The following is a 13,184-nucleotide window of genomic DNA, read 5'->3' as shown; positions in this document are numbered from 1 at the left end:
GAATTTTTTTTTTTTTAATATATTTTGAAATTTTGCTGTTGCACTAGCTTCTTGGGTTTTAATTGTGCTATTTTGGATATAGTACATCAGTATGTTTTGTTGTTTTGGTTGCAAGACTCCTTTTCTGGACTTTAAAAGGATTAAGCATTTCCACTGAATTAGATGAGCGTGTTTTGAAGTATTCTTGAAATACCTGTTGTTCGTTTTACAGAAATGGCTCAGGGATCAATCAGCAGTGTATATGTCACATCTTCATCAGGTTCTGCATCAAATGGCACAAGATTTTCAGCCAGGTGAGATGAAATTATCAATTAGTTTTTATGCTGGGATAAAGCATATCCCAGCCTGGTTTTGGCTGGGATAGAGTTAATTTTCTTCCTAGTAGCTGGTATAGTGCTGTGTTTTGGATTTCAGTATGAGAATAATATTGATAACACGCTGATGTTTTGGCTGTTGCTAAGTGGTGTTTACACTGGTCAAGGACTTTTCAGCTTCCCATGCTCTGCCAGGTGTACAAGAAACTGGGAGGGGGCACAGCCAGGACAGCTGACCCCAACTGGCCAAAGGGCTATTCCATACCATATGGCGTCATGCTCAGCATATAAACTGGGGGGAGTTGGCCAGGGGGGCAGCAATCGCTGCTCGGGGACTGGCTGGGCATCGGTCGGTGGGTGGTGAGTGGTTGTATCACTGTTTTTTTTTTTTCCCCTTGGGTTTTGTTCCTCTCTCATTCTCTTGTTGCTTTCCTTCTCATTGCAATTTATTACTATTATTATTATTTTGTTCCAATTATTAAACCGTTCTTATCTCAACCCATGAGTTTTCTTACTTTCGCTCTTCCGATTCTCTCCGCCATCCCACTAAGGGGGAGGGTGAGCAAGCGGCTGTGGTACTTAATTGCCGGCTGGGGCTAAACCACGACATTTTAAAATCTGTGATCATCAAAGAAACTTAATTAGAGATTAAATACTTCATGAAAGTTCTATTTTGATTAAATGTGGTGTGGATATGTGTTTAAGTTTATTCTCAGACATCACTTTTACTTGAGTAGTGTGGTTCTTACCAGTGTCATTAAAGAAATCTTTTCCTGTATAGTGGAAAAGAAATTGATTAGAGTGGTGTTAATCTTGAATGTATTATTTTTGTTTAGTTTTGCGTTTGTGACAAGAAAACAGATACTTTCCTAAAGATTTAATATGGGCAAGATTCTCCTTTGATTATTAGTGTCTAACTTAAAAAAAGGTTTTGGTCTTTTGGTTTTAAACAGCATCAGAAGCTGGTAGAGTGATAAACCATAACTTATATTTAACTTTGTGTGGACATATGTAATTTCTGAACTTCACTATTATTTTTCTCTTGCTATATAAGACACTTTTCCTTATGTAGTCTCTACTCACTAGTTTCTTGCTGTTGCATTAATCAAAAAGATGTCCTTCCATGAGCTCTACTAAGTTGTAAAATGAGTCAAATATCATTGAGATGTTTAACATTGTTAACAAGTATTCGAATTGAGCAAGCTGATTTGCTGAACAAATTATCTACAAGTGTTCATTTTCTGCCATTTTTTCTGTTTTGTCCAGAAACGTAGCCTTATCTGAAAAGTTAGTTAAATTTCTGTTGTATGAGTAACGCAACTAATCCAATATGGGCAATTTTAGAATTGCAGAATGGTTTGGGTTGGAAGGGATCTTCAAAGATCATCTAGTCCACCCCCCCTGCCATGGGCAGGGACATCTTTCACTAGATCAAGTTGCTCAAAGCTCCGTCCAACCTGGCCTTGAACACTTCCAAGGATGGGGCATCCACAGCTTCTCTAGGCAACCTGTTCCACTCTCTCACCACCCTCATTGTAAAAAATTTCTTCCTTATATCCAATGTAAACCTACCGTCTTTCTGTTTAAAACGGTTGCCCCTCTTCTGTTGCTGCAGACCCTGGTAAAACATCTTTCTTCGTATTTCTTATAAGCTCCATTAAGTACTGAAAGGATGCAATAAGGTGTCCCCAGAGCCTTTTCTTCTCCAGGCTGAACAATGCCAACTCTTCTCAGCCTTTCTTCATAGGAGAGGTGTTCCAGCCCTCTGACCATTTTCATGGCCCCCTTCTGGACCTGCTCTACCAAGTCAACGTCTGTCTTGTACTGGGAACCCCAGAGCTGGACGCAGTACTCCAGGTGGGGTCTCACCAGAGCGGAGTAGAGGGGCAGAATCACCTCCCTCGACCTGCTGGCCACGCTTCTTTCGATGCAGCCCAGGATACAATTGACTTTCTGGGCTGCAAGCGCACATTGCTGGCTCATGTCCAATTTTTCATCCACCAGTATTCCCAAGTCCTCCTCCACAGGGCTGCTCTCAATCCATTCTCTGCCCAGCCTGTATTTGTGCTTGGGATTGCCCCGGCCCATGTGCAGGACCTTGCACTTGGCCTTGTTGAACTTCATGAGGTTCACACAGGCCCACCTCTCAAGCCTGTCAAGGTCCCTCTGGATGACATCTCTTCCCTCGAGCATATCCGCACCACTCAGCTTGGTGTCATCAGCAAACTTGCTGAGGGTGCACTCAATCCCACTGTTTGTCATTAATGAAGATACTAAATAATATCGGTCCTGGTATGGGCCCTTGAGGGACACCACTCGTTACTGGTTTCCATTTGGACATTGAGCTGTTGACTGTAACTCTTTGGTAATGGCCATCCAGCCAATTTCTTACCCATCAAATAGTCCATCTGTCAAACTCATATCTCTGCAATTTAGAAGTAAGAATGTTGTGGGGAACTGTATCAAAGGCCTTCCAGAAGCCCAGGTAGATTACTTCTGTAGCTGCTCTTTTGTTCATTGATGCGTTTACTCCATCGTAGAAGGCTACTAGATTAGTCAGGTACAATTTGCCCTTAGTGAAGCCATGTTGGCTGTCCCTAATCACCTCTCTGCCTTCCATATGCTTCAACATAACTTCCTGGAGGATGTGTTCCATGATTTTAGCGGACACTGAGGTGAGGCTGGAGACGAGAGGGCAAGTTCTAGATTACTTTGGCTCTTTCCACACCAGTGACTCTTCTATGTCAGAATCACTGGCAGGCTCTGCCTTGTAAATTATTTGGGAAATTGGTATACCATTGAAATTCTTAAGGAAGTCCTAATTTTTAGGACATTTCTTAAGCCGTTTGTGTTTAAAGGCAAAAATCCTGTATTGATGGGATTTCTTTAGACAAGGAAATACAGCTTTATTTTTGTTCTCTGAAGACGGTCTTCTGGCAGCTTTTTCTCACCCCTCTGCCTTCTGTCAGAGTTGGAAGGAGGTCCTTCTAAAGATACAGTAGCTTACTTTAAAAGGCTAATGCAGTTACATTTAAAGCATTTCTTTTTTTTTTTTTTTAAATTTTGTAGATGATAGGCTTACTTGAATGCAAAGCAAAAAAAGTAAGGAAATAACTTGCAAGAGAAACAGTTAAGCTCAGGGATGTGCAGGACTAGCAATGGTAGGGAGTGTGGTTTATGCTCCAGCCCATTCCTGCTGCCCAAAAAAGTGTGGGGAATTCTGCCTGTTTTGTGCTAGGGAACTGAAGCTTGAGTGAGAATACTGCCATAATATCTTCAGAGAAGCATAACTTACACAGTACATAAAATCTCCTGTTTTCACTAAGGTTCCTTCTGTGATAATGAGCATGGTGTTAGTGAAAAAGAGCCCATGTATTTTTAAGACTTTGAAATTTGAATAGGCCTCTACTAGCCAGAGGCCAGTAGAAAACCAGAGGCTGACTGTGGTTCGTTATCTTGGTAAGAAGCACAAGAACTACCACTTCTGTTTCTTAGGAGGTTGGAAAAAGGGAGTGACAAATTATGTTTAATTATAGTACATACATAAATATTAATGGCAGTAGGAAACTACAAGATGGGTGGATTTTCTGGTACTAAAAATTGCTGCCAAGGCAAATAAAGGCTGTAAATTTATTTAGCAAGCTCTCTAAAGAAAGTCTGCAGAAGACTGAAGATGCTGCTACCAATGCCTTCATTCCAATTTCTTTGTCTTACTAGGATACTCAGTTTATGCAATCCAGTTCCATTTTTATCAAAAAGAGGGGAGACAGGTTTTTGGGTTTGTACTTTCAAAGTTCACAGGAACCCAAGAATAATCTCCATTTTTTTTCTTTGTTTTTGAGACTGCTTCTGCAGATAATTATGGAGAACCTGTTATAAGTCATCTGACTACAGCTAGACAGATATCTTAGTATCTTCCTTTTGAATAAGTAGGCAGAACAGAAACTCTTGAAAGTGTCTTACTGGATGTGTTTTCCTTGTGAGCTTCTAGGGTGTGCCCCTGCAATTTCATTCTGTGTGCTGATCCCCATCCCCCTCTGCCTGGGGATGGATGAGGAGCTGACTGAGAGCTTATGGGTCAGGATTAAAGGGAGGGCAGGGACAGGTGACATTATAGTGGGGGCCTGCTACAGGCCACCTGACTAGGAAGACGGAGCAGATGAGGCCCTCTATAGGCAGATAGGAGCAGTGTCATGTTCACACATCCTGCTCCTCATGGGGGACTTCAGCCACCCCGAAATCCGTTGGAGGCAGGGCATAAGCAATGCAGGAGGTTCCTGGAATGCATTGATGATAACTTCCTTCTCCACGTGACAGAGGAGCCAACAAGGAGAAGGTGCTGTGCTGGACCTTATTCTCGCCAACAAGGAGGGGCTGGTGGGGAATGTGTGGCTCAAGGGCAGCCTTGGCTGCAGTGACCATGAAATGGTGGAGTTCATGATCCTTAGGGCACCGAGGAGGGAGCACAGCAAGCTCACTACCCTGGACTTCAGGAGAGCAGACTTTGGCCTCTTCAGGGATCTGCTTGGTGGAGTACTATGGGATAAAGCCCTGGAGGGAAGAGGGGCCCAAGAAAGGTGGTTAGTATTCAAGAATCACATCCTCCAAGCTCAGAAGCGATGCATCCCAACAAAGAGGAGGTTGGGGAAAAATGCCAGGAGGCCTGCATGGACGAACAAAGGAGCTCCTGGACAAACTCAAACACAAACACAAAGCCTACAGAGGATGGAAGCAAGGACAGGTAGCCTGGGAGGAATACAGAGAAATTGTCCAAGTATGCAGGGATCAGGTTAGGAAAGCTAAAGCCCTGATAGAATTAAATCTGGCCAGGGACGTCAAGGGTAACAAGAAAAGCTTCTATGGGTACATCGGTGATAAAAGGAAGACTAGGGAAAACATGGTCCCTCTCTGGAGGGAAATGGGAGACCTGGTTACATGGGATATGGTGAAAGCTGAGGTACTTGATGGCTTTTTTGCCTCAGTCTTCACTGGCAAGTGCTCAAGCCACACTGCCCAAGTCACAGAAGGCAAAGGCAGGGACTCAGAGTATGAAGAACTTCCCATTGTAGGAGAAGACCAGGTTTGAGACCATCTAAGGAACCTGAAGGTGCACAAGTCCATGGGACCGGATGAGGTGCATCCACGGGTCCTGAGGGAACTGGGGGACGAAGGTGCTAAGCCACTGTCCGTCATATTTGAGATGTTGTGGCAGTCTGGTGAAGTTCCCACTGACTGGAAAAGGGGAAATATAACCTCCATGTTTAAAAAGGGAAAAAAAGGAAGATCTGGGGAACTACAGGCCAGTCAGTCTCACCTCTGTGCCCAGCAAGATCATCGAGCAGATCCTCCTGGAAACTATGCTAAGGCACATGAAAAATAAGGAGGTGATTGGTGACAGCCAACATGGCTTCACTAAGGGCAAATCATGCCTGACAAATTTGGTGGCCTTCTACGATGGGGTTACAGTGTTGGTGAATAAAGGAAGAGCAACTGACATCATCTACCTGGACTTGTGCAAGGCATTTGACACTGTCCCGCATGACATCCTTGTCTCTAAGTTGGAGAGGCATGGATTTGATGGATGGACCACTGGGTGGATAAGGAATTGGCTGGATGGTCAAAGTCAAAGAGTTGCGGTCAAAGGCTCAATGTGCAAATGGAGACCAGTGACGAGTGGCGTTCCTCAGGAGTTGGTATTGGGACCGGCGCTGTTTAACATCTTTGTCGGTGACATGGACAGTGGGATTGAGTGCACCCTCAGCAAGTTTGCTGAAGACACCAAGCTGTGTGATGCGGTCAACACACTGGAGGGAAGGGATGCCATCCAGAGGGACCTTGGCAGGCTTGAGAGGTGGGCCTGTGTGAACCTCATGAAGTTCAACAAGGCCAAGTGCAAGGTCCTGCACATGGGTTGGGGCAATCCCAAGCACAAATACAGGCTGGGCAGAGAATGGATTGAGAGCAGCCCTGAGGAGAAGGATGGTGTTGGTTGATGAGGAGCTCAACATGACTCAGCGATGTGCACTTGCAGCCCAGAAAGCCAACCGTATCCTGGGCTGCATCAAAAGAAGCATGACCAGCAGGTCGAGGGAGGTGATTCTGCCCCTCTACTCCGCTCTGGTGAGACCCCACCTGGAGTACTGTGTCCAGCTCTGGGACCCCCAACATAAGAAGGACATAGACCTGTTGGAGCAAGTCCAGAGGAGGGCCATGAGGATGGTCAGAGCACCTCTCCTATGAACACAGTCTGAGAGAGTTGGGGTTGTTCAGCCTGGAGAAGAGAAGGCTGCGGGGAGACCTTATAGCAGCCTTCCAGTACCTGAAGGGGGCCTACAAGAAAGCTGAAGAGGGACTTTTTACAAGGGCATGTAGCAATAGGGGTAATGGCTTTAAACTGAAAGAAGGTAGATTTAGATTAGATAAAGGAAGAAATTCTTCACTCTGAGGGTGGTGAGGCACTGGACCAGGTTGCCCAGAGAAGTTGTGGATGCCCCATCCTTGGAAGTGTTTAAGGCCAGGCTGGATGGGGCTATGTGCAACCCGGTCAAGTGGAAAGTGTCTCTGCCCATGGCAGGGTGGTTGGAACTAGATGGTCTTCGAAGGTCCCTTCCAACCCAAACCATTGTATGATTTTATGGTAACAGACCATTGAATTAACTCCATGCAACAACAGTGTGTATGATTGATTATGTGCATTAGCTGGATTAAAAAATTACTAGAAAACGTGTCTGAAAGCAGTTTTGTAATGATGAATGTCTTTCAAGTTGGAGATACCATTCCTGTGATTTTTAGAAAAACATTTTGTCAAGAATTTGTGACCAAGTTTAATAGTTTATCAAACTATTGATAAAGTAAACAATTAAAAAATGGCAAAATAGCAAGTAATGGAGGAGGCAGGAGTGTTCTGGCTCTATTAAAATAATATACTTTTGCATACAGTTAATTTTTCTAGGAACAAAACATTTCAGACTATCTACAATATGTGTGTGTATTTTGGTGGGAAAAGAACACATTCAAATAAGAAAGTGGATACTCTCTACTTACTTATCCAGGAGGTGAATTGTCAGTGTAGGGATGCTCTCACGGAGGGAAAAATAAGAGATGCTGAGGAGGTTTTTGGTTTTTTCTTTTGTTTGTTTGGGTTTTTTTTTTTAAAAAAAACAACCTAGAAAACCATAATGAGAAGAAAACAATTTCAAGTTAAAAATACAGCACCTGGAGCAATGATAGTTTGCCATGTAATAAGAAGGAATTAAGGAGAAGCTATTAATTCCTCAATTTTTGATGTCTTTGAATCAAGATTAGTGCTTCTGAAAGACATGATTCACTTGTGATGCAAGTGTCCAGTTCTACATAAAAATATTAAAGGTCTTAAGTAGCTGTGTAGCCTTAACACTAAATGTACTTTAGAAGAAACCTGGAAAGCATACTTCCAAGGGGCCTGTGAAAGGATTTAATCTTTATATTAAACCTGAAGGAAGAAACATAGTAAGAACCATTTCAAAATTCCTTGCAATTGTTTTCAGCTTTTGAGAAACAACTTAGACATATATTAAAGACAATCTATAAAGTAGCAGTGGCTGATTCATTAAAGGAATGGAATAGATGCACGATTATGTTTAAGAGCACAGTAAACTGAGAAAAATCATTAAGCAATGCCAACTGGCCTCTTTCTTTTTTTCAGTGACTTTTCCAATGGTGGAGATGGGATGTTGGCTACAAGTTCCAATGGATCTCAGTACAGTGGCTCCAGAGTTGAAACACCAGTTTCTTATGTTGGGGATGACGATGATGATGACGACGATTTTAATGAAAACGATGATGATGACTGATGCCCTCTGCTTGTAGACTATTTTTTGTTAAAATTCAGCAAGCTTCAGGAATAAATCGATCTAGGGAGAAGTGTTTCAAATTACTTTGCCCCATCCCTCAAGGAGAATATTGGTAAGCAGTTCTGAGTTTAGAAATTGCACCTCTGATAAGCAAGCAAGGATTGTTTTATGTAGGATATTTTTAAATGTGGTGTGGATGTGTGTTTTTGATACCAGTGTGTTAATGCAGAGCCTTTATTTACTCTTGTTTTAGGGGTTTTTGGTTTGTTGGTTGGTTTTTTTTGTTTGGGTTTTTTTTTTCACTTGAAGGAAAATGGATTTTGCCCCAAATGTTCTTGCGAAGTTTGCTGAAGAAAATGTAGACACATCATTGAGAAATAAAATGCTATCCTTCTGTGGAATGAATACACTGAATGGCAATTTATTTGGAGTGTATTTTGATTATGCCACGTTCTGAGGGATAGTGAGCTAATGTAGTAGTGTTTTTTGTTAATCACGCAGTGTCCAAAGAACCAAACAAGAAAGATACGTCCTACTTTTTTACATGTTAAATTCCAGAAATGTTGTTGTGAACTTATTTTCCCTTAAATTATATCTAACATTATGATTCCATCAAGTTTATATACTTTTCACTGTATGTTGGGACATATGAATTACAAAGTTTTTGGCAAATGTTTACTGCCAGTTGGTGCAGCTATATAAAATGTCTTGAAGGTTTGGAATGATTTATTGCTTATGGTAAAATTTGCCTGATTTCTTACAGGCAGACTTTGGAAACTTTTTATTATATAGTTGTTTACATACTTATAAGTCTATCATATAAAGACATGTACTGAAACAAATGTTTGTATTTGTTTCATAAGCATCTTCCTGTAATCTATTATAAAGTTGAAATTAAATATAGAGAATGTTTTAAGTTTTTTAACTCAAAATTTGTCAATCATTTTTAATAGTTCATTTTTATAAGAGGAATTTCAGGGCAGGTGGTAGTCTTTTTAAATTTATTCACAAACAATTAACTGCACAAATACTGTCAGCTGCCTATTCTAAGACAGTAGTCTTTTTATTGAAACACAAATAAACTTTTCTGTAATATTTTATGGAATATAAAGAGACTATAATTGTTTTACTTGTTTAACCCTGGCACTGTTAGTTTTTATTAATAAAACGCGCATGGGCATTTTTAACAAGCTCTGTGGTTTTTCTAATTTTAGGGTTATTTTAGAACATTTCACTTCCTCTCATCACAAGACCTAGAATTAACTGTCTCAGGATACTGCATCTGCACTACAGAGGGCCCAGATTTTTTGCTTTGATTTAGTAATTTGTCCTTATAGCTCTTGGTAATTTATGACACAAAAAGCAGTCTCTTACCCTTGGTACTCTTCTTTCACATCTCCTGTTGCTCCTCAGAGCATCAGACCAATCTTAGTACTCCAATCCAGCTTTTCTGTTTAAAATCCCATGCTTACTGTCCTAACTTTTCATCCCATATTCCTCAATCCCGGCTTTCAGTCATACATTCCCGTGTCCTCAAAACAGGTCTTCCTCTACTTTCTGTATACTTCCACCTTAAACCTTTTTGTTAGATCACATCCTCTGCTCTCACCTGAAAGCACAGGTTACTGAACTGGCTCAGTCACTCTGCAGGCTGCTGTCAGAGTCAAGATTTGTTGCTTCCACAAACTCCAGGCGGTCGCTGCAAAGACAAGCTTACAGTCTAATGACTGCTCTGTCTGTGGTAATGGCTCCTGGATGCACTTAAACCCTGTGGTAAATATGAAGCGTGTTATGTGTTTTTTCTCTGAGGGATTACACCTTGGCAGATCTTCTGTGGTAAGGGGATGTGGGTGCTTACTACAGAGCAGTTGATATGCAGTGAACATTTTCTAATTGTATCAAACCTTGTTGTAATATGAGTGAACCAAGCAAATTACTTAATTTTATGGGCCTGGGAAAACCATTTGAGGGGGCTTAATTGAATGCTTTGCTTCCCACTGAAGATGGTCATTCTTTGCAGTGCTAATGCTAGAAGCAAGGTTCTTGTCGTGGCTGAGTCAGTTGATTCAAATTACCTTAGCTGTTGAATGGCAGTTTTATCTGCAGAGCCCAACAATAGTTGTTGAGGAACTTTGGACAGTCCAAGGGGGTTATTCCAGTTTTCCCTTACATTCTAAATCTCCCGTGTATGATCCAAGATTTACCTGCAAAGAGTGAGTACAGGGATGTTAAGTAAGGAAGGCTGAAAGCATCTGACAGTTTCCTTTTGGTTCTTATCAGTGGAATAGAGCTCAGATGAGACAAGGTCAAGGTGGGAGTGAAAGTGTGGCAAAACATACTTTCAAAAGACGTTCTTTTTCTTGCTTTTGGTTGCTGATGAATCTCTGAAATGGAATTTGAGAGTTTAAATAAGCAGCATTGGAGTGGTTTGGGGGAATGAATCTATATTACCGTTGTTTCAGGAGAGCTTTCTAGTAAAGGCAACAATCAATAACAAGAGAAAGTCTATTGACTTTTTAATTACTTGCTAGATTTCCGGCAGTTGCATGGTCATAGTGTTTAGGTGAAGGAGGAGGAAAAAAAGAGAAGAGAGACCAATGGTGAGAGAGGAGGTGGAAATGAGGAAAGGAGACTTGAAGAACTAGGAGGAGGAGGGAACCAGAAAAGAAAGAGCAGATGGAAACTAGGGTCTTTACAGAGAGGCATAACAAGAGAAGGTGTAAGTTGGGAAGAAGAAATGAGAAAACTAGTCAAAGACTACAAAAAAGAGTAGTAGTATGAACTTTATTAAAAAAAAAAAGGAAAGTGGTAATAAGGGCTCCATTTTGGGAAAAACATGACAGGGAAGGGATGTGCTGTTACTCCTTTCATTTGTCAGCACTTTTTTGTGATCTGAAGAAGAGGAAAAGTTGCAAAGTATGTGTATATATATCTCTGAAGTGGTCCTGCAGGTAAATCCTGGGAACAGCGTGCATCTTTTACTGTTTCTCTGAAGTGATACTGAGCTTTGAAAGACTGTCTCTCTACTTTGACATGGGTAACAAGTTAAGAAGGATTTCTTGAATTGTTTGTTTCAGAAGTAAACTGTTTTGCTTGTCCTGTAGGAATTTGCTTGACTTCTTAAACTTTTTTTTTTTTCAATCTTCCTTCAATGAAGGGCAACTATTGCAGAGAACAAAAAAATAAATGGGGTTGATAGGGTACCAGCCCTTGAAGATGACCATTTAGTAAATTGTTCATGGAAGGAGGTAGCCGTCACAAGATAAATCTCTTCATTTCTTTATCAGTGAATACATGGGTTGTGAAATCTTCACATTAATGGGAAACCTGAAGATTGGATGCTGCTTTAATATAAAAAGGGCAAAAAAGAAAAAAAAAGGCATTGATGTATTACTACTGGACTGATCATCAGTAGAAAGGAGAGTATGTACACTGTTTTTCCCAGATAGTCCATTGTTTCCTGTAGGGATTTCCTTTCTCTTTTCTGCTTATGAGAAGGGTGGTACTCTATTTGTCTTGACTACTACAGTGAGTTAACAACTTTCAGCCCTTCTCAGATCTGTCTGCTTCCAGAAAGATGTAAATATTATCACACATGCTTTATTGTTAAAGCCTTGCTTTACCTTAATTGTCATTCATTTATTAGGAAAAGCAAAGACAAGCAAGCACAATGAGAGCAGCAACTTTTAATGTCATTATTTTCTAAATTTGGGATTTAAGATTTTTCCAAGGTTTTTCTTGGTCTCTGATCCCTCCCTGAGCTCCACGGATTCTGGAGGGTTACCAAGATGCTCAGGGGGCTGGAGCAGTTGCTGTATGAAGAAAGGCTGAGGGAGAGGGGCTTGTTCAGCCTGAAGAAGAGATGGCCTCAAGAGACCTAATGGCAGCCTTCCGGTACTGCGAGAAGGTTATTGCAAAGATGGAGTCAGTCCACAGTGGTGCATGGTGGGAGGATGAGAGGCAACACACACGCTGAAACAAGAGTGTCTCCAGCTGGGTTTAAGGAAGAACCTAGGATGGTCGAGCTGTGGAACGGGTTGCCCAGAAAGGCTGTGCTGACTCCATCCTTAGAGTTTTCAAGATCAGACAGGATAAAGAACCCTGAACAATGTCATATGACCTCACGGCTGACCATACTTTGAGCAGGAAATGGACTAGAGATGACCTGAGGTGCCTTCCAGCATGAATTACCATATGGATCCCATGAGAGAGGAAAAGAAAACAAAAAATACGTTAGAAAATACCATATATCGGTATCACAAACAGACTAACAAGTTGGTCACCTGGCTTGCCTGCGTACTAAAGACTTGGCAGAAAAAGAATGGAAGCTCAGCTAATCTTCAGAAGCTGTCAAAAATTACCAAACTCCTGTGATGGAAAAGGTAGTTAGATGAGCGGGTAGAAGTGAAGACTGGCTTCCTTTAGGATGAGGTTTCTAAGAAGTAGAAATACGCGTGATGCTGAGAGCAGACTGAAGAAGGGCAACAACTGATATGCACAGGCGTTTCCTGCTTCCAGCATTTGGTTACCCTGGTAATTCTCATCTGGCATGATGATGGTTGTCACCTATCTCTGTCTGCCTGTCACTCAGTTGGAGAGCTGCTGTCCCCAGAGAGACATTCAAAGTAAGTCAGCACTAACAAGTGAAACATTAACCAGAGAAAATAATGATTATTGCTTCACAGCTTTGCTGTGATAAGGGCAGAATGTCCTGATGTGCCAGAGAATAAAGAAGAGAGACTAGTGTTAATAAAAAATCATCAGTGTAATATCTTTACAAGTGCTTTTCTTTGTTCTGCTAACACCTCTTTTGTTTGTTAAATTTTTGGATGTTTTGAACAGGTTGAAATCCAAACTTAGGCTCAAAGATATGATCTTCTTTTAACATGTCACTGTGTACACGTCATGGTACATCTCTGTAAATATTGCGGTGATACCAGCCCTAACTTATCAGGAGGGCTGGTCAGAGCAGAATGGAAAGTTTCTGCATTGTAGCAAGTTAAAAGACAGCAAAGTTGCAGACTTTGGGCAAGGTTTG

At 41.4% G+C, this 13,184-nt stretch overlaps 1 protein-coding gene across 3 annotated transcripts in view; it reads left to right on the top strand.

The window, feature by feature from the left end:
* Nucleotides 1-9,327, top strand: part of TFDP1 (transcription factor Dp-1) — a 56,577-nt gene extending 47,250 nt beyond the window's left edge. For all 3 annotated transcript variants that reach the window (XM_072849829.1, XM_072849830.1, XM_072849828.1), the window contains exons 11-12: nt 212-293; nt 7,999-9,327. In XM_072849829.1, the coding sequence (XP_072705930.1) occupies nt 212-293; nt 7,999-8,146 (230 nt within the window). In that variant the 3' untranslated portion in view covers nt 8,147-9,327. The remainder of the gene's footprint in view (nt 1-211; nt 294-7,998) is intronic.
* Nucleotides 9,328-13,184: the final 3,857 nt, after the last annotated feature.

Source organism: Ciconia boyciana, chromosome 1 (genome assembly GCF_034638445.1).
Source record: "Ciconia boyciana chromosome 1, ASM3463844v1, whole genome shotgun sequence".
Classification (NCBI taxonomy): domain Eukaryota; kingdom Metazoa; phylum Chordata; class Aves; order Ciconiiformes; family Ciconiidae; genus Ciconia; species Ciconia boyciana.
The sequence above is the reverse complement of the archived record's forward strand: the minus strand, read 5'-3'. Positions and strand labels throughout refer to the sequence as shown.